The sequence below is a fragment of the Ischnura elegans genome, chromosome X (assembly GCF_921293095.1).
Source record: "Ischnura elegans chromosome X, ioIscEleg1.1, whole genome shotgun sequence".
NCBI classification, from domain to species: Eukaryota; Metazoa; Arthropoda; class Insecta; order Odonata; family Coenagrionidae; genus Ischnura; species Ischnura elegans.
In genome coordinates this window covers 60,200,561-60,222,291 of record NC_060259.1, presented here as the reverse complement: position 1 = coordinate 60,222,291, position 21,731 = coordinate 60,200,561, and the positions used below count along the sequence as shown (strand labels likewise).

The 21,731-nt window shown below is 37.7% G+C and overlaps 1 protein-coding gene across 1 annotated transcript; it reads right to left on the bottom strand.

Annotated features, from left to right (window-relative positions):
• Nucleotides 1-1,922: 1,922 nt before the first annotated feature.
• Nucleotides 1,923-21,443, bottom strand: LOC124171163 (5-hydroxytryptamine receptor 1B-like). Its single transcript, XM_046550303.1, has 3 exons — nucleotides 21,252-21,443; nucleotides 14,409-14,499; nucleotides 1,923-3,199 (listed from the first exon to the last, which is right to left on the bottom strand). Exons 1-3 carry the CDS (start codon nucleotides 21,441-21,443, stop codon nucleotides 1,923-1,925), a joined length of 1,560 nt encoding a protein of 519 aa, XP_046406259.1.
• Nucleotides 21,444-21,731: the final 288 nt, after the last annotated feature.

The window sequence follows — 21,731 nt, the reverse complement described above, 5'->3', positions numbered from 1 at the left end:
TTTTAGTGACCATGGTTTTCTATAACCATGTTTACGGGACGCTTAAGTACATTACTTTACGAAATGAGTGGAATTTTTTGGAGTGTATTCGTAAAATTTGTTGCCAAATTAGTCACGAGTAGATTTTTTTACTCTTATTCATGCTGACAGGACGCAAGTGAATAATGATTTACGGGCTGGATAGACATTTCAACGAAGTACATCGGAATTTTCGTGGAAAGTACCGTTATACTAACTATAAAGGTTTTTTTACGCGTTTTAGATGAATTTCGGCCGTTTTCAATCAGCTAAGAGTATTGGAGACAAATTTTAGTGGAAGCGCGAAGGGAAAACTAATAAATACACGAAAAAACCAATTACGACTAAAAAATGGACTTCAGAAGTGAATTGACCTGCAGTATTAACTAACAATTTTTCAACGTCTCCGCAAACGTTGCAGCATAGGCAGACGCTATGCAATGAAAGCATCGATATTCATCTGATCAAGTTTATCCAATTCTTTTATCTATTACCTATTTCCTAGATTATGCAGCCTCATATATATATATATCCTAATGTTCAAGTACCTACTCATAAAAATATAGCTTTCTGTCTCTCGTCAACTCATGCAAGATACTCAGCACAAGGAATGCTATCTGTGATAGTTTCCTCCACAAATGAAAGATTTGTTTTGTCTTCGAAGGAAATTATCATTGCACCAAGGTCTAGGTTTCATTAGGGCCACATGCCCTAAAAATTCAGTCGCAAGAATATTAGTCAACTCTGATCTATATTACGAGCGTGCTGCTCCCGCTCCCAGCGGGCTTCCCCCGCTCTTTTCAATGCAGGTCCACAGAGGGATAGGCGCGTTTCTAATTTTAAAATGTAGAAAAAAAGGGAGGGTCTTATGTACAAATTCAATTGGAATGTTCATGTACAAATTGAGGCCAGAGGACCTCTTTAAACATAACATTGGAAGTAATTACACTATCCTCTGTGTAAACGCACATGATGATTCATGCTTACGTATCAACAGCAGACTTGAATGTGGAATCAGCCGCATTTTGATAAAAGTTATTTAAAGAATGCGAGATATTGTTGCAAATGAACAAATGTATCAGTTTGTTCACCGTTAACGTGAGGAATATTTACAGGTTTTTGTTTTTTTTTATTATTTAAAACGCAATTTTAGGAAGCAATAGCAATATTTAGGAAGTAAGATATGTCGTCGCATGTTTTTCTGATAAATTCTGTGCATTTTGGTACCTCATTTGTAGTGTTTGGTTGCGTATAAGTTGAGAAAAAGGTATCTAGGCAGTAGTAATAATATAGAAGACTAGCAATGTATCCTTTTAATATCATTTCTAGTTTCATGGGGCCTCGTAGGGCTCGTTGGTTGCCACTCCACAGCCAAATGTATCACCATGCAAATCTTGAAAGTCATTCACTAATGAATAGTTTTCTTGACTTTGAGCCATGAAAAGTAATTAGACGAAAAAAAAAATTATTTATAGAATTTAAATTAGACTATACCTTAGGATTAAGTTCCAAATATATAGTTATTAAATAGCTAATTCGGATACCTAATTTGGAAAAATGAAGAGTGAAAATAACATGGTGAGTGTCCTTCTTACGCCGCAAACTGAATTTTTTATATAGAAACCCGAGAAGAAATAATTACTACTACGGGAAATATGAAAATTCGTTCTTAAGGGTGAAATGAAAAACATTTCCACACGCGAACATTCATAAGCCGAATTCAATCAAAATGAGACCGAGAAAGAGACAAAAATCTCGATTCCAAAAATGTTTAACTCAATTATCCAGTCACACATGCAGTTTTCCGGGACAAACTTGAGAAAATATACTCCTATATGAGCATAAGTAATTTTTAACTCCTATCACTCGTGGCAAATCAGCCCTCCATGAATAGACACGACAGTTTAGCGATTCAAACCAAGCATCCTTCTGAAAGCCCTCTTGAAATTTGCGTTACAGAGAGGATAAAGAATTGGATTCAGGGTCGAGTTCACGTAGCCAAGCCATATGGTTGCTGTGTGTATTTTGGGATGCACACAGTCCTCGCAGAAGGCAATTACCATAAAAAGTACAAAGTATGGTAGCCAGCACAGCATGAAAGCTCCCATGATGACCCCAAGCTGCCTTGCTGCCTTCTTTTCCTTCTGCAGCGTTATGGTGTCTCTACCGCCCCTTTTCCGGCTATTTTTACCCCGGATATGACGCGTTATAGTCTGATTCCTGGACCTGATGAGCCGAGGCCCGGCTCCACTACTGGATCGGGTGGTCCAGTTGCGGATCGGAGGAGGAGGTTGCGGCGGCGAAGGCGGCGGAGCTGGGGGCGGTGGGCCTCCAGGACTAGACATCACTTCTGGAGTGCTGGACATGACATACTCAACATTCACGGTTACACCTTCGAAGTGAGACATGACCTCGTGGCGAGGTACGTGGCCAACCAGCGTACCCTCCTCACGGTACGAGAGCAAAGTCAGGTTCCGGAACTGGAGAAGCTGACTGATCTCGCCGTTATGAGTCGAGGGTTGCCTACTCCCCTCTGACAGAGTGACCATTGGATTGCGCTCATTGAATCGTTGCACGCTGTGCTGGGTCGCGGACCACCTTTTAAAAGGCCTCCCGCGCTGGTTGCCTCCTAAACCATTATTTTTAGAACCTTCGTCCCCGGCCATGGAGCCAGAGGCACCGGCAGACCGCCCTGCAGTGGCAGCCGCCTGATACCTCTCCTCGGCCAGAGAATCCTCGTTATCTACACTATGCATTCGACTGTGATTGCACTGACCGATCTCAAATCGGCTCCTCTTCTTTATCTCGAAGAAGATCCTACCATAGAGGTAGACCATAAGCAGGGAGGGGAAATAGAAGTTTATGATTGCTGCCGTGACTTTGAACACAACGTTCCCGGCAAACTCAGTCTCACACACTGAAGGGGGATAAGCTCGCCGTCCGTGGCCCAAGTGATGCCAACCAATGATCGGCAGAATCCAGAGAGCGGACACGGCCCAGACCAGACCTATCATAATAAGCGCACGCTTCTTCGTCCTCTTTCGTAAGTAGCGGAGAGGTGAAGTTATGGACCAGTAGCGGTCGACGCTTAGGATAAACAGGTTGAATATCGATGCGGTGCTCGCCGTGTAGTCGGCTGACAGCCAGAACTGGCACACGACAAGGCCAAGGACCCATCTTCCTGTTGGAGAAAAAGGGTAGGGAAAGTGTTAGAACAGGTTAGTAAATGCCATGCTCACTACATTACCTATTATAGTAGTCAACGTCTACGAAGCATGCGATAAGGTTAGCTGATTTTCTAGAAGGATGATAGGCGAGGTTGGGCTTTGGGACAATTTTGAACCTGGTATGGCCACATCAACAAATATTGCGATGAGAGATAATGTTTGCTAGAAACTCATCTAAGTATAGCCATTATTCAAGACAGTCAAGAGGGGAGGATTATGTGCTAGAATTACTCTGAAGTTGCCGTGATTGCTTAGACTAATTTCATGATTAAAATTAATTTTAAACAGACACACGGGAAAAAATGTGACATTTACTGGACGATGAAGATGGGGGAGAAAAATATAGGTGCCCTCTCAATCTACTATCGAGATCAATTAGGATTTAAGTAGTACGTACTCTATTAGTAGCTCTACTACGTATTAGCATTTTAGTCATTCATTTTACCACTACGCCAAATATTGTAATTCTCCTAGTTAACAGCTCAGGTAACAAAAAGATTACTGAAATTTTAGATTTTGGGAATAAGGAGAAACGAATAATGACATTTTAAATGCATTTCATACTAAATTTACTCTTATTTTATTCAATAAGGACAGTGAAAATAGTAGATAAGAATCGCTCCTAGATATTATACGCTCATCATAGCTGTGCCTTTTCTTCGAATAAATTACCATACACTTGCTATTGCGCACGTTTTAATGGTTTTTGTTATTTATTTTACCACTAAGCCAGATAAAAACTATCAAAAAGCCAGGCAATGAGGAAACGACAAGAATAAGCGAGGGAAACGGGTTAACTTTAGGCACAAGCCAAGAAGAAGTATTATAATTCTCTTAGTTTATAGCTTAGCTTACAAAACTATGACTGATCATGTATGAGACATTAGAAAATATAATCATGACATTCTCTCTTGCAGCCCATCGCTTAACTCACAGGGAACAAAAGCTTCCCCGAAAAGTTTATTAATATCTTAGTACATTTTATATAGATGAAAATTAAATACAAAACTACCGATCCACAATAATAATAATGTCGTCTTTATTTCACAAGCGATTTTAGGACTAGATAGTCCTCTCTTACAATTAACTTGTTTGAAAATCACATGCATCCATGCCCTGGATGGTGGTCAAGCGACCCAGGCGGGATTCGAACCCGCGACCTCTAGGTTAGCAGTTGGGTACTTTACACCGGCGCCACCGAGGCCGACTGGTAGCGCAATGTGGTCAACTGCGTGAGTCTTCTGACGGGAAACAAGATGAGGGAAGTAATTACTTATGGTTTACATCCATTTTGTACCCTAAACTTCCTGTGAGCCTTCCACATTTAAATTCGATGTATACGCTCACGTGCACTCATCGTTCTTATTAGCCTTGCTTGGAAAGGGAAAGAAGAGCACGACCACCGGTCGCCGCTATCTCCCTGTGATCTTAATTTAGACGAGTAGGTGTTCTGCGTGAGTCGCAATGCTTTCGACGACGCGGCGAAATAAACGACCCGCGCGGTCAGAGAAACAACACTTTAAATTTAATTTAAAGAATTGAAAAGAACGCTAAGGGTAAATAACCTTCTTACTTTCGAAATTGCACATACGGACGTAAATTACAATAAATCAGCATCATGGAGTTTGAGCGCCATTTAGCAACGAATACTCTATGAAAAAGAAAGAGGTTCCCAAGAACCTATGTTCAACGTGTAAGCAGCAAAGTGGGGAAGCTTCTAAAGAAGTCTTAGTGTTAGAATTTCAGAGATGGTCTTTTGGTACCTTGTATTACACGAGATCAGATGATCCTCAGGAGGCGTGTATTGCAGAACAAGTGGAACATTAGGGTAGAAATGAAGGAAATAAATTACTCCAATTACTACAATTAAATACTCACTAAGGTCTTGAGGAAACATAGATATATTCGCATGCATTTCAAGCAAGCATTGCTACAATACATCAAATTATGAGAGATTAATAGTATCGTAGCAGAGTTTTAAACAGAGAAGTATCAAAAACAAAAACTAACTAAGTCGGCAAAAATGTTAACAACGATTGGTAATAAACGAATCAAGCAGTATGTAAAATGAGGTAAAAAGTATCCCAACAGAGATTTTGCCGCCACCATCGCTTTGCAGGAGAGCTGGATTTCCTTTCTAACGATGAATTATCCTTGGAACGAGACGAAGGAAATTCAAATACGGTCTTATTTCAGGGAAATTGAACCAATATTCATGGGAAACCTGACACAGTGTCGCCCATTGGCCTTTGGGTTAACCAATGGTTCAGAAAAATCGAAATAAAAAGTAATCGAGACCAGATAGAACTCGAATGTGCGCACGTAGTTAAGAAAGCTTATGTGGTTATGCTATGGTGTAATGGTTGAAAATAATAAACTTACTATTGATAAATGAAAATAATTTTATTCTAAAAATCGTCCGATGTTTTTACGGTCCCTAATTGTATTTTGACGATATTAAAGTACTGAGAAATAATTCACGATTCCCTTGTTAGTCTTGGGAGGCCTCCTATAATGGGAGGAAACAGTCACTCAATCGTATCCTTTCGCGCATCAAAATCCAACTACAATACATATCTTTCAGGATTTTTGGATGTTATGCTGTTGATTTGGGTTTCAAAATCCAATATTGATGTTATATCTGAGCTGGGTGGTCTGTAATAAGAAAATATTACCTAGTATAATTTCGGATTTTGGACATTTAACTTACACCACCCAGATTCAAAGCTGGTCTGAGTTATGGTTTCCGCTATTAATTAAAAAAATCCGTCTGCAAAAAATTATCTTCAAAGAATAAGGATCTGATGGTTAGCATTTAGTGTAAATATACTTAATGGAGTCCCGTAAGCACAAGTATTACAATTGAGGATCTTCAATTTTGCTTCTTAAGTTGTTCTCACCCTCCGCGCATGTAATTGGGTTTATAAAAGTCATCACTCACCTCGCTGAAGACGATGGGATCCGAGTGTCACGGGGAAAAAAGGGATGAATAGGGGTGTTCACCGAAATCTATATATATGCTGATGTGATCTATCAATTTCACAACTTTTCAATGCTGTTCCTTGCAATCGCAAACATTTGATGCACACTATTGGAAAAAAAATTGATCGCACTGCACTCATCACCGTGCCGCGTACGACTTCGAATACAGATTTAAATATGCCTATTGGTAACAGAAATTAGCCTTCTATGGGATTGAATTAGGCCTCCTCTTTGTATTCCCATTGTTTGAAAGAGCATATCAACTTTAAGCATACTATTCTCTCCCTGCAGGTTATCTATGAGATACACTCGTCCGGGCCGTTTTAGAATTACAGTAGAGCACGACACGACACTTGACTAACAAGCACGACCTTTCTTCACCGTTTACAAAATAAAACTGCAAGTAGACATGCATCTTTGCCAGGAAAAGGAAAAAATCCTTACGGAAGGACCCATCATAAAATGCCCCTTTCCGCGCGACCCTCCTCGGCAAGGATTGAAAAGGGGGGATAGGGACAAAGAGTAGAGGTTGTTAACTTTCCCAGAAACTGTTTTATTTCTCTCTCTCTCTTTCTCATGCCGACTTAATCTCTTAACAATACTTCAATATCCGAAGCATACTTCTTAAACGTAGAATGGTTCGGACAAAAATCTGATCCTTACCATCTCCACTAGAGTAATGCGTTAAAAGGTCAAGTCGATCGATCCATTATCCTGGTAATAGTGTTTTAGGGCAATACAAACTATGTTTCATGCTTCAAATGACGATTTTCAAGAATTAATTCTGAAAAAAACTTGATAAATCGACCGATGTTACCGAGCCTCAGGGTCCCTCGTCGCGTAGCTCAGACTTGACGCGCGATCGAAAAATTGCTCTCATTTCCTAGGTCGCAAACTTTTTTCCAGGATTTCTTCGCATTATTCTTAAAAAGTATATACTTCACACTACGATGTAAATTTCCCGATTACCATATTTCGTAAACGAAAGATAATGCCTACTTTATTTAAAATTTCATTTTGTGTTGTAAAACCATGCAGATGTAAACCATAATCTTCAAAAATCATGAACAATATAGCCAAAGCATCTGGACAAAGGAATATTGTGTTGTTTATTTCATAAAAATCATACAACTGCAACACCTTCTGCTTAAGTTCAAAGATTTTCGGAGAAAAACGAGATCACGCGCGTTTTTGAAATATTGGCCATGCTTCAGTTGCTGTATCTCGAAAACAGATCAAATGTATGTAAAATAGCATAGAAATTCATAATTAACCATCCTTTATGAGTATCTATGCTATTTTTTAAGTCTCTATCTCAAAAAAATCCATTTGGGACTTTTGTCCGGCTTTTTCCGATTTCAGTCCACTGTGCAACGTCGACATTTTGAGCCCCGTTGCGGCTGACCCCCAGAAGCAAGCAGGTAAACTAACTTCTCAGAGGATAAAGGCTGCAACGAGAGCCCTAATGGCATGCATACATGCCATATGAGCACCAGATAATTCGTCGTACTGGAGACTTCAGGGCGTGCGTTGGAGAATGCTTTCGAAAATGATTGTTACTGAACTCACAAATATCCCTCCCTGCGATACCTACCCCCGTGGCTTCCATTATCATCTATTTTATTGTTATTGATAGTAGCTTAATTCAATTTGTGGAAGCTACACATAGAGGCGATAAAATATAATTTTACCTTTCCACAACGACCTAGAATGCGTCGAAACCGGTTGCCGAGCGATAAAGCCAGCTCTGATCGTATTTTAACTGTGGCAATAATTCTATCATGGTACTACTAATTCTATTTTTGCTTAACATTTACGTGATATATTACACGAGGCATATTTTGAACTATGTATTTCATATACTCTGACTAGGGGAATAACTTGGCTTTATTGAATATTTTAATATTATATTATACTTTAAAGCATGTGGTAAAAATTCTCATCGGCATTATACCTTCCTAATTTTCACTCCTGCTCAGCATTAACCTCCCTCTCCATCAATACCTCGTCTAGTGCTTGATTTTTTTATCCTCCATGTCAGACGGTAATCGATGCGAAAAATCTTAACGCTTAAATGCTTTTGATTCTCTGGTTTATCATAAGATGGCGATTAAATTAAAAATGTTATGTACGGAAAGTCGTAAAAAAAGAAATAGGTGTTCATAAATTGATTAATTGTTCAATGTCTTGAATCACAGTTTCCCTTTTTTCTCCCCAATGTCAGATGGTAACCGCTTCGAAAAATCTCAACGCCTAAGTGATTAGGACTCTCTGGGGGAGCATAGTACACAAAGTTGCAAAAACAGAAAAAGGTGCTCATAAATTGATTGATAGTTCAATGTCTTGAAACATAGTTTCCCTTTTTTCTCCCCCATGTAGACAATGACCGAATAAAACAAATCTCAGCGCTAAAGTGATTTGGACTTCCTGGCGGATCATAAGCTGGCAATTAAAATGAAACAGTTTTCATTCCGAAGGAAATAAAAGGTAGATGGATTTACACAAGCTTAAGCGTCTCCGAGGAAGAATTGATGATATTTCTTGCCATTTTCCGTCATTCATCCCTGAGGGCGAAGGACCGCAGCATAATTAAACAGAAAATGGCAAATCCGGGGGTGGAGGAGAGGGTAAGGAAAGAGGGGAGGGGAAAACGCATGATTGGGGTAATTAGGTACGTAAAGGGAAATAAATAGGGAAGGTAATGAGGGAAGATTGAATGAACGGCTGAAAGGTTCGTGAGGCGTATACACTCGTCTATGGTTTTCTGATCTAAAGATAGGGTTTGAAGCCACGTTCTAAGTGAATGAATGGTTATATCAATAGGTACTCTTGGAAATAAATTCTTTACATCAAAAGAAGCCATGATCTCGCCTTCAGAAAAGATAAAGTTTTTAGTTTTGTTAACAAAGTCTACAAATCACATACTTGAAGACGCTGCCTAGAAATGGTGAGAGTGAATTTCCCATATCACCAATCACCTACTCATGAGAAAACACTCATGCTCATCCTGCAGAGAAGCAATGATAGATTGCAGTGTTGATGAGGGCCATGATGAGCTGGAGAGTTTGGTGCCAAAGGAGTTGGTTTTGCAAGTGGTGCAGGATTGGGAGTGCATTTTTCAATGCGTCATAATGGAGAACATTCATCTTGAATGCTTAGGTGGGAGAATGTTGTTAATTTTGATGGAGTGTAAATCTTTCAAAAAACTTGTATTACCATGTGCGGAATCAGCAAAAACTTTTGCCATTTTATTTTTAAAGTATAGAATTAATACTCCTTAAATGAAAAGTATTTGAAGTTATGCTTTAACTTTATTCTGTTGCACCCCTGTTTAGGTTAGATAATGCATGTGTCATTATGTGTTTGTTTTGGTGATACCTGTGGCTGTTCATAGGACATTGAAATTAGTTATATTGTTTCACTATTATGTAAAGCTTATGTGATTGTATGCCACAATATGGTGCTTGTCTCAATACTACCTGTTAGTGTCTAAAAGTCTACACTAAGTCAATGTTGGTCTGCTGTTCACCATGGGGAATATTAGCTGGTTTTGTCCATAACATTGTGTTTGTCTTTGTCATGTCCGTGTGTCTTCACGCTCCAGAGTATGAGTTACCTATACTCTACTTTATGCCCTGTTGCTACGATCCAAAGCACTGTGTTTGTCTATGTCATGTCTGCGTTGCTTTACACTCTACGGTATGTGTTACTGTCGCTCTACTTAATGGCTTGTTGAATGCTTGCTGATGTTGCTTAAATATATTATTTGTCTATGTCATGTCTGTGTCGCTCTACACTCAAGGGTATATGTTACTTTCGCTCTACTTTTTGGCTTGTGGAATGCTTGCTGTTGTTGCTTAAACATTTTGTTTGCCTATGTCATGTCTGCGTTGCTTTACACTCTACGGTATGTGTTACTGTCGCTCTACTTTATGGCTTGTTGAATGCTTGCTGTAAAATGCTGCTGCGTACACATAAATTTCTCTTATTGACTGTTTCTTTTCATATTTCCAGCAGCAAATGGCATTGTGAGTGTACCTTTTTAGTATTTCATCTGATATAGCAATTATTTTTTTCATCCTCTGCTATTTCATACTTTGCTTCAGTGGCGTAGCCAGGGATTTAGTTCAGGTGGGGTCCAAAACAATGGGGGGAGGGAATTTTTTAATAACGCGGTATTAAGTAATGGGTTTTAAATTAATTATAACACTTTCGAAAATGGAAAAAACTTCATTTTTTTTAACAAATATTTTTTAAATTCACGATTTTTCAATATTTTGTTTTCTTTTATGAAGGAAAATATTTGTATTTATATTTCGGGGGGGTCCGGACCCTCCCCCTGGCTATGCCACTGCTTTGCTTTTATGGGTTTCATCAAACATAGATTTGCCGACCACTATCTTGAATTGAGCAGGGGTTGCGTACACTCATAAGCTAAACATTTTTGTCTCATCTTGATAACATGTTGATTGAAAAAGGTATTGCATGACTTTGCTCAACTTCTGTAATGAAGATTATGTAAGATGTTTAATTTTGCTGTTATTCTCAATAAATTGCCATTTACAACAACTACTTTTTTCTTTTCCTCATCCTTTTCCTCTGTGGCTATCTTCATAAAGTTGTCAATTCGTATGAATGTCAGTTATGGGCTTTTATGCTGATGATAATTAGTGATAAATACGCCAAATGACTGAAAATTTTGGTTTCCCCCTCATTTTTTGAAGTTCTGAACTTATTTGCCACTAAGAGCTTTCGCGGCACTGTTCAAATCGGTTTGTATATGCCGCCCTTTTAGAAGCTAAGGGAGAACTGGCCACCAGAGAGCAGCACTGACTTTTCTATTTCCATTGGTTACAGGGAAGCTGCGGAGGTCTGGTTAATTCAGATGTGTTCGCGCAACTAATCATTTCATTGATATCGTGGTTTGCACTTTTCTACTGCTCTATTGAATCCGAATTAAAGTGACTATTAGTAATAACTTCTTTGGTATCAACAACAGATACTACTACTTGCCCTTGATTCGTATGTGTTGACAAATCATTGATGTAGGCGAAGAAAAGAGGACCTAATCTTGAACCTTAGGCGTCAATTGAGGCACACTTTTGGTGATTTGGAATTGAGATACACTTGCCGCTGCATTGCAGCCTCAGTAATTATTGTTTTCTGATTTTGGCAAAGGACATGATCCAATCTGAAGCTGTACCATAAATTAAAATTATTTTACTTCAACTCTATGGTGGAGGAATAACTTGCAGAAATGTGAATTGAATATTGTTGAAATTAAACTTGGAATGGAATAAGAGAGAGAACGTGGTATTTCTTGTGATATTTAGCATCACCCGACGATTCTTACTTTATATTGTATAGTTATATCTAACTAGCAGTTAGCCTGATATTTTATATTGGTGTGGGAGGAACTTTTGTTCACTGATGAAAATAAGTGAATTTTTTTAAACTGGGACAAATAACTCTTAACAAAACATTAAAATCATTGTGACCATCAGATTTTCATTAAGGTAGTTTCGCACATTCAGCATTATTCTAGTAAAATATTTATAGAGATTATTAAATATATCCGTAACAATACAATGCGAGCCAATGGCTAATTCACTACGAACTATAGCATTTCGCGTAACTTACATCAAGTTTAAAATTTATTCATATTCAACAAAGTACGGAATGAATCTATAGCACTTTCCTTTGAATTGATTCTGACGAATATAGTTCAACAAGAACGTCCGTCTCCTCTTCGAATACTTTACTTTCAGTTTTGTTTCCTCCTATCCCATCATGTTGCTGCTTCGCCTTCTTCTTTTTCTAACCAGCTTTTAACCACTTGCGCTCACACACGCATAAACTACCGCCAACCATGGTCGGAAAACGGTGGTCAGAATCATACCCAAGGTTAGCGGTAACTTGCGTTCACACCTCGTTTTGTAACCATGGTCGGGGTTAACCGGCGTAAAAAGAACGTAGTGCGAACGTGCCATGAAGCCCTTACATATTGTAAACTAGTGTTTACGCAGTATTTATTGGCCTAAGTTGGTTTTCAGTCTATTTTCCAACGTAATAGATGTAAAAATTTCTATTGCATAACGAGAGTTGAAACCGTTAGCGTTAAGATAATAAGGGAAGTAAAGAATTTGCTAAGAGAAATATTGACAAGTGTGTTTAGTATTAAGATTTCAGTTTTTATTAATATAAATTACTTAATAATGGTAAAATGTTTAATCATTAACCGAGTTATCATTCCCCTGTTAAGGCATCTCATTCCCCTGCTGTAAAAAAATTAAATTTGGCTAGTTCTGAGACGCTTGCTGTTTTTTCCTTTTATGTGTGTCTTTTTCATTGCATAGTTTACCTAAAAATCTTTTACCTGAAAATTACTCAGTTTTTATTTTAGTAAAATCAGCATCTTCAAATTGACACTTTCTGGTAGAATCGCCCAAATATCTCTACCGTTCATGTTTACCGATCTACACACTTTTAGGTGATATAACGATGCCACTAGTATTTCCATATGTGGCACGGATAGGCGCATATAATAACATGCACCGTTCGTTACGCAAGTAGTTAGACCAAGAGCCATGAACACAAGAATGATTGGAATTCCTATGGGATGTCTGATTTGTGATTTTGATAGATAATATGCTATTTACATCTTGGATAACATTATGGTGCACTATTTTCATATAACGTGCAAATCAGCATGTAAAAAAAATTTAGTTAAGATACATAATTTTATGCATGTTAGTCCCTCCAAGCCATGTGGAAAGCCTACTTCTCTGTAAGAAAAGATCGAATATGCATGTTTGCTGTGCTGACTTCCAAAATCGAAATCCCTGTTTCATATATCAGAGGTAAAGGCGATTTCAAAGACAATTCCTTGCCACACCTACCACATTAGATTAATGTATTCAATGGAAAAATTGCGTTCTAATGTCTAAAACACATTGTTACTACCTCTACGTCCAAATCAGTCAGTCAGCTCGAGCTGGTGCGATGCAATACTTCAACAGGGAACAGATGTTTAAATGATCAAAACGATTTGTCTCATACCAAGATGTTCGCATATGTCATTAAGCATGAGTTGTGGAGAAGTCAGTTGAACCGAAAATATTTCGGTTTCGGGTGAGAGCCAAAGCTTCATAAATATATAACGGCTCACGGTAAAGGAGAACAATAACTGCTGGTTTATAAAAATTAATTAATAATACCGAAACGTAGTCCTAATATCACGATATTATATTGATTCACCGTGTTTTGAACGAGGTTAATATGGACTTAAAGTACCTTGAAATAAACGATTCACATGAATATTGAAATAAACGATTCAAATGAATATTGAAATAAACGATTCACATGAATATTGAAATAAAAGATTAGCGGGAATCATCGCCAAAAATCTTCAAGTGAGGAAAATAATTCATGACTCTTACCTCTCGTAGAAACAAGAGCCTTGTGATAACGGTAAAATTTTATACCACCAAATAATTAGGCTAATATAAAGATAATAGATTTTTTGGTTCTATAAAAAGTAGCATTTTATAATGAATGGAATGATAAATGTTTAAGAGGCAAACAAATGTATGGTATAAACCATGTAGTTGAAAAATCGAGTGATTGTATTGATTAACATAAATTTTCCCCAATTTCATCGAATTTTAAGACCATTTTCTCAGGAAAACATCGTTACGTGACGCATGGACGCAATAATCATGAGATTAGTTAGTAGGTAAAAGAATGCAGGGCACATTATTCATAGGAATTACGTTCATGAAAGACATCCGTAGGTAAAATAAATATATTACTTTGATAGTTATCGGGAGCAATACTCTTTCATGGACCATGCGATGCCTCCCTGCACTTTGGGTTTATGACCTCCGAAATTTAGATTTTAAGTTACAATACTAATGATTATACGGGCCATCATTTTGAGAGACAATTACAAAAACTACAACTAGCTGTTGAAATTCCAATGCTAAAGTCTTGAAATGAAATAATACGTAAGAAATAAATTCAAATTGAGAGTGAATGCATTAGATAATGTTCGCGTATTTGAAATTTAACACCTGATCGGACACTCATACGGAAAGGACATGTTCCATGCAACATAGTACTCATACAATCATGCTAGTTTTATATCCCGAAAAGCAATATTTAATATAAATTATGGCTCACCTGTTATGGCATAGACAGAACTAATTGGCATAACAATCCCTCCAACGGTCAAATCAGCAGCTGCAAGACTCAATATGAACATGTTGGACACCTTTGAAAGATAAAGACATCACAAATCAACTTTTGCATGTTACTATTCATTGTTATATTACATATATAATATGTATATGCTTCTAATATAACCAGGCAAATGACTATTTGATTAACTGTACTGGAAATTCACCAATGCTTAATTTAGTACTCAAAAAAGCAAGGAAAACATTTTTGCAATTGAACTTTGCACTCTTAGTTTTTACTGAAAAAGAGAGTATTCTTGCCGTGCACAATGCAAATATATGCTTAAATAGCTACTTGCAGTTCCCAACATTTCAAAATTATTTTAAAATAAAAAATTTGGCATGCAGTTCATTGTTCAGCAGGCAAGTTGCACAAATCATTATGTCTAAGTTTTGCAATTGAAGGTGTTACGGGCTCAAGTATAATGCCTGAAAATGACCTTTATTTTCTATTTGTACGATGTTGAATAAGGATACCCAAGGTTTTCAGTCTAAAAACAGAATAACTGTAAAAATTTACAAAAGCGCTGATGATTTTTGTAGCGCATTCGAAAAGATTTTCGCTATTTCGCAGCGATTTCCGTGTTTTTTAAATCCCAATTAACTATTATGATCCCCAAATGGGGACCCGGTACTTTAAACTATATAGCAGCGCCACCTGTTATATATAAAAACAGGACCTTCGCGTCTTCTAACATGATGTCGTTAGTGATAGGAGACATGAAGTGATCACGTGCATGCATTGACATGTGCACACGAGCCCGTTTCCGCTCAGAGGTCTCCGTTTTCTGGTCGTAGAGGGAAAAGGTGACTTTTGGCAGCATAAAAGACGTTGTTCGCTGTGGCTATTCTCCAACTGGGTCAATTTTTCTTCATTCCTGGTTATATAGATACAATCGACGTTTTGTATTGCCAATGTGCGTCACTTGGGAATCAATGGACACAAACACCTTGAGCCCCATCTGTGGCTCTCGGTTGAAATCGCGGTCGTGAGATTCAAAATGCGTGTTTTTCTATTTATTGGGATGTAGACGGATACAAATAAAGTAAAAAATATAAAAACAAATTTTGGAAGTTAATGGATTAAGGAAAACATTTTGGATGCAAGATTTGCAACACAATGGGGGTGCAATAAGTAAACTTACCTTCCGAACGTGGGCCGGAACTTTTGAGACATACCTAACTAAAATTAACAAATGTGTTTTTTGATGATTTTTTTAAATTCACGATTTAATATATTGAGGGAGAAAATGACTTGAGGTGGGTGCCGCCTGTATTTTTCCAGCCTAAAGCAGTACTCAGATTTACTATTGTTCTAAGATACAATTGAACTTTCCCATCGAACAGATTTTACTAAGTACTCAATATTGATCCATCACCCACCTTGTTGGAACTGAAAGCAATGCTTTGTGAAAATATCATTTGTGTTGCTATAAAAACTTTGTACCAGTTGATAATTTTTCCCTCGGATATTTCAATTCATTAAAACCATGACAAAGAACGACATAGACAAATATTTCTTCTATATGCATTTGGAAAAGCGTTTATAGTACTTATTCCTTGGGATAAAGAAAAATAATATAACATGACGAGTATTAACAGAGCTGCTGCTGGCATTATCGCGTTTGGCTATGTTGTATTTAGAACCATTCAAAGAAATGCCGACAGCAGCCCTGACAAGTACTTCGTCGCTGCAACTATAAATCTACTCCTATTACTCACTCGGAGCGTAATCAATTCATCACGTTATTATGTTGTAGTCCTCCAATGAATTTCAGGAATTTTAAGGAATGTCCTTTTTCTCTTGTCAGAATTCCTACATTTTTTTATCTTTTTGGGGGCCGGATGGCCACGAACTAACTTTTCAATAAAAACTTCTTGTACCCTTCGTATAGTATAATAACGCTACATCGACTTTGATTAATTCACTCTATTAATTGTAGTTTTGAGACTTATGACATATGCTCACTACTGTATACACAATTAAATTATATAGGAAAATTATTTGAATATATATTTCCACGTGATGAACGAAAGCCATAACCCAGCATCGTACTTCGCCTAAAATATAACAACAACGTGCCCCCTTTCGCGCCGAGGTGTCTAGCACCAAGAGTTATTGATAACTATTCCCTCGGATATTTCGATGCATTGAAAGCATGATAAAAAACGACATAGGCAAATATTTCTGCTTGAAGCATTTAGAGAAATCATTCATCATATTTATTAAATAAGATAAAAACAAATAATATAAGATGCCGAGTATTAATTGAGCTGTTGTTAGCATTATTGTGTGTGGCCATGTTATGTTTACGATTCAGCGCCAAATAAGCTAGGTATCTCCAAGAATATTCTCGGCACTAGAAAAAATACTCAATGCTTTGCACTTCCTTAGAATCCAATTTTTTATCGTTCATGGATAATGTCTTTCAATATTTGGAATATTTAATATTCCCCCTTAAAAATTAACGACGCCAGTACATTCCGAAAATTTACCAATATAACATATTCATATGTGTTCACTAATTTAATTTAGTAATATAACATGTTTATATAAAGGATATTCCCTTCAGGGTAAATGAAATTCGGTAGATAAATTATTTGAAAAAACCTAATATTGAGAAAAATAGGAGTATATAGTTATCTTTAATTGAGGTTGGATTCCACGCTATTTATAAATTTTCATCCGCTACCTGATCATTTTATTCACTACTTGGTGCTTCAACGCCTCTTATAATTTGTGGAAACTGTATAGATGTGACGATCTTTATGCTGTTTCATAATATTTTCACTTTCCATAAAAATTTTACTGTTAAAAAGTAAAAAGATTTAATTAACTTGGAATTTTATCAAGTGCATAGGATAAGTTGTAAGCATTGCAATAATTTAAAGGAAATGGTGCCCTTGCAAAGAGTTCGTCATCATAGGCTAATATGTGGGTTGGTAAGAAAAATTCCTTATCCTCAGTGTAAACCATATTCACTCGCTCCTAGATTTTCTCAACGGATGATAGAATGCCAGACTCAAAGATAAGGAGGTGTGACTACATTCCATTTCTGAGCTCAGATACTCGGCCTGAGAATGAACGGTCGATACAATTGTGTGTTTTCCATTTAATTCTCTCTTCCTTCCACGAAGACCGACCCAATATTCCCGACGGGTACGGGTCCCTAATTCTAAAGACCAGCGAACCACCATTATCCTCTTTCACTACCCCCTAATAACGTATTACTACCTACACTCTACGCCAGCGAGATGAAGACGATTTAAAGACCTTAATAGGGTTTCATAGCGAGATAAAGAAGAGCGTTTCTATGATAAAAAATCATTTACTTTACGTAGTAAGTAACAATCCTCGTTCGATTGCAGTGGTCAGTTTCATCCTGCCAAAATGCTTACGTAGAATATTTTGCTTAATCGGCCATTGCATTATATTTGCTACACAAATTGAGTGAAATAGGCAATTAATCAGGGTTAATCAAGAGTGTTCATTTCTTTTTACCATGAAAACATCTTTGTGTCATTGTTAAAAGCCAATAGCAGAAAGAAATTCAGTGTTACTTTCTACACTCGTCTACTTCGCTTTAAGGTGTTCCCCTTGCACAGCTCAGATAAAGGTATCATATATGTTCTTCAGTTCGTATTTGCTATCACGGCGTGTGGACGTGAACGCTTTGAGTCCTTTCGTCAAATCAATTCGAACTACATGGATTGGAGCGAAATGAATGGGATATTATCTTATGAATCAGTTGTTGAAAATTATCCAATGACTGGGCGAATATAAAAATATGCCTAATATTTAAATAAATTTGTGTCAACATCTCGTAGAAACACCTACTGCTGACACTAAAAGGAGGTAACCTATAGCAAGTGCGGCCCGGTAAAGAAAACTGTGAATTGTCGCGCGCGAAACTGAAATAATAACAAGGAAAAAGACGAAATTCGTATACTTAAAAACGGAGAGTTCAAAGCACTTTATCTTTAAATGTCTATGAGTCTATACAACATGGTTACAGTTAAAACCATAACTTTCCAAGAAAATACAAGTTTAAAAGAGTTGTGTGTACGTTTAGAACCACTATTTCAAGGATAGGGGATGGTTTTGTGCATTCTTCATGGATAGGTATGCTGGAATGTTCAGGTATTTATGATGGGGTAGCGAATGTATAGCACTGACCTCACGTTTCTTCGGTGAAATAATTACTTTGACTTTAAAAGTATCATTTAGGGAGTATTTGTTGATACAAGGGGTAATAATTAGGTATACTGCTAACCCTAGGAGGTTTTATGTTGCTCTAACATTCACCTTAGATAACATCATAGGCAGCTTTGCTCCTCATGTGGTTATGAAATGAGCCTCATAACTCTCGATGTAGGTTTTGCTTAGCCTTCTTTTAATTGCGACTTATCTTAAAGGTGAGCTATTGTTATCCACCTTTGAAATATTTACCGATTACAAGGTATTTCTCAGACTGCCATCTCATATTGCTGTGATATTTGATATTTCACCTCCAGCCGTAAATGCACATCTGTTACTTTGGTTGCTGGTTTCGGAACATTCTTCCAATGACTCCGGTAGAAGAACAGCTAAGGTGAGCTCTACGGCCTCAATCTACCACAGCCTCTCAAAGGGAAACCCATAACAACCACTCGCTGAACTTAGAAGGAGACTTTGCGAGAGTTGAAAGGGGCCTCGCTAAGGCTTCCTTGGTTGAGATACTACTCACTCACACGCAAACGTACATACAACGATCACTCTTTATGCTCAACACCAGGAGAAGATGCTTGAGTTTGAGCAATGTTACGGATAGCCTGGATGGGATATATGAGATACGACTAATCCCAAGCATTTTCTACCGTAGTTGATCACAAGGAGAGAGTTTTGTATGTACGTGTACGTAAGTGAGTGGTGTCTCAACCAAAAAAACTTAGCGAGGCCCCTTCAACCCTCATTCGAAGTTTAGCGAGTGCTTGTGATGGGTTTCTGGTTTAGAGGTTGGCCAATGCTGCAAATCTCCACGCTCAAGTGAGCCAATGCAGTAGTTTATTTCGCACGTGTTACGTGATTGCTAGCATTGCGGCCATTGGAGACTATTATTCTGTATGACTCCGGTAACAGTTTCTAAAACTGAACTCCACATAAACTGGACGTAAATTTCGACGAAGAGGATTTCCCAGCAATAATCACGAGCCTATTGTAGCCACTAGGTACAGGTACGTTCGGTGCTAAATAGTTTCTCGAAATTCTGTGGCTATATCAGGGTAAATAATAAAGAACTGATTGAAAACTGCCCTTGAGGCAATCAAGTCTGAAAAATTCCCTTTAAGCTTCACCAATACGAATTGAAAAAACACTCGGTTCTACAAATTTATACAATTCATTCATTTTTTTAGTTAAATTCATGAAACTTCAAATTCATAGCTGATAATTTTTTAAATATCTACATGTTTAAGTGTTGCTGGGACCTTTTCCGTGATGAAATACGAGCCAATTCATACCTACTTCAATGATTATAAAACATTTCCACTATTTAAAAGACCGTTGAAAAACTCTAATATGTATAGACATTATGTAGTAATTTACTTGCGGTGTAATAAGCTATCCTTGGATTTAACCAAGATTATTATTAGCTGCTAAATTATTATTTTCTATTTGAAACTATTATCCGAAGCCTTCTTGGCTTAGGAATATTATCACATTGTTTTATCAATATTTTTAATATTAGCTAATACTTACATTTTATACAATCTATGAACCCACCTCTATAGAGTATGCTGGGATGCTGTGGCTGTTGCTTGAGTCCAACCTAGCATTCATTTAATTCCTTTGCCGTTCAGGAGAAAATCCAACTCCTCTACCTATCGGCTTGGTGATTTCTCCTAATTTTATTATTTATGTCGAACCTACAAGCATGGTGACGCTGACTTTCTCCGTGTCACACTGAAAGATATCTGTGCTCGTTATTTCAAGCAATTTAAGTCTGATAAGTTGACAAATAAACTAAGATGGGAGGCAAATATCGAACAATCCTAAGTTTTTTGAAAGTCTATTTTAGAATGCCATTCCATATCCTGTCCCTCTTTATGTAAATATTTTCGCGTAATATGTTTCACTTTTAGCTTATTTCACTGGGACAAGATCCTCGATGCGCTGAAAATGTGCTGCATACAAGTGTTCCTTTTGTATTGAATGATGAGTAACTCGTTTTCCTATTGGCGCATCCCAAGGTTAATCCGACAGGAGTTGATCTTGATCTGTAATATTTTGATGTAATTTGGTACATATATTTTCATTCAGAAATAAAGAATAATATGTGAAGCGTTATGCGAGCATTTAAGGGAAAAAACAACTGAGAAACGGGCATTTTCAAAGAAGTTAATCTTCGCGATTGTGACAATTTGAAGCCACATTTTTTTAAAGCCATATTTTAGTAATGTGATAGTCAATTTAAAAAAAAGTTCCAACAACCCGAACGTGAAACGTAACTTCACATTGAGTACGAGTAATTCTCCTGAACTTCTGGACTGACTGGACTAAGAATATGCACCGGTGAGTGGGATTTGAAGAAAAAGACTATTTCCATTTGGTGCTTTAATGTGACCAACCATGGTTTCGTTAAAGCGTAATATTATCAAAGTATAATACCACAAGGGATAATGTTACACTGTAACGAAACCATGGTTGGTAACAATAAAGTACCATGTGGAAATAGCCAAGTCTTTATTTCTTCAACTCCTACGATAAAGGATTTCCACCAAGTTACGTCTGTCAATATTAATAATGTACCGGATATTTTTTGCTGCTGGGGAACGTGACAGTGTAGCACATGATTTTCAAAAGACACAGGGTCAGCAAGCATAACGGTTGGGTACATGGGTCATACCCGGGAGACGTAGCCTCCTTGGCGGGTGCATCTTTGTCCGTGCAAGGGCCGGAACACTTGACACGACGTGCAGTGGCGAGACCACCCGATGGCATCTTAGAGGATGATGAAGCGCAGCAAATATGGCTTCTGGTAACAGTGGTTTTCAGAGCGTCTGGAATCTGACGATATCTCCTATAAGATGGCGCAGTCAGGCCTTGGCACGTGGATTCCACTGGTATAAATCGTAGTCGTAGTTGTGACCGTCTTGCAATCATAAGCGTTATCATCATCAGTGCGCTTCCATCCTTGGAGCGGACACAGTCTCGGGATGGCGTTCTCTAGGAGTCGCAGGTATTCCGCAAGCTTGAGCTGGGGATCACCAAAATATACTTTTTTTAATG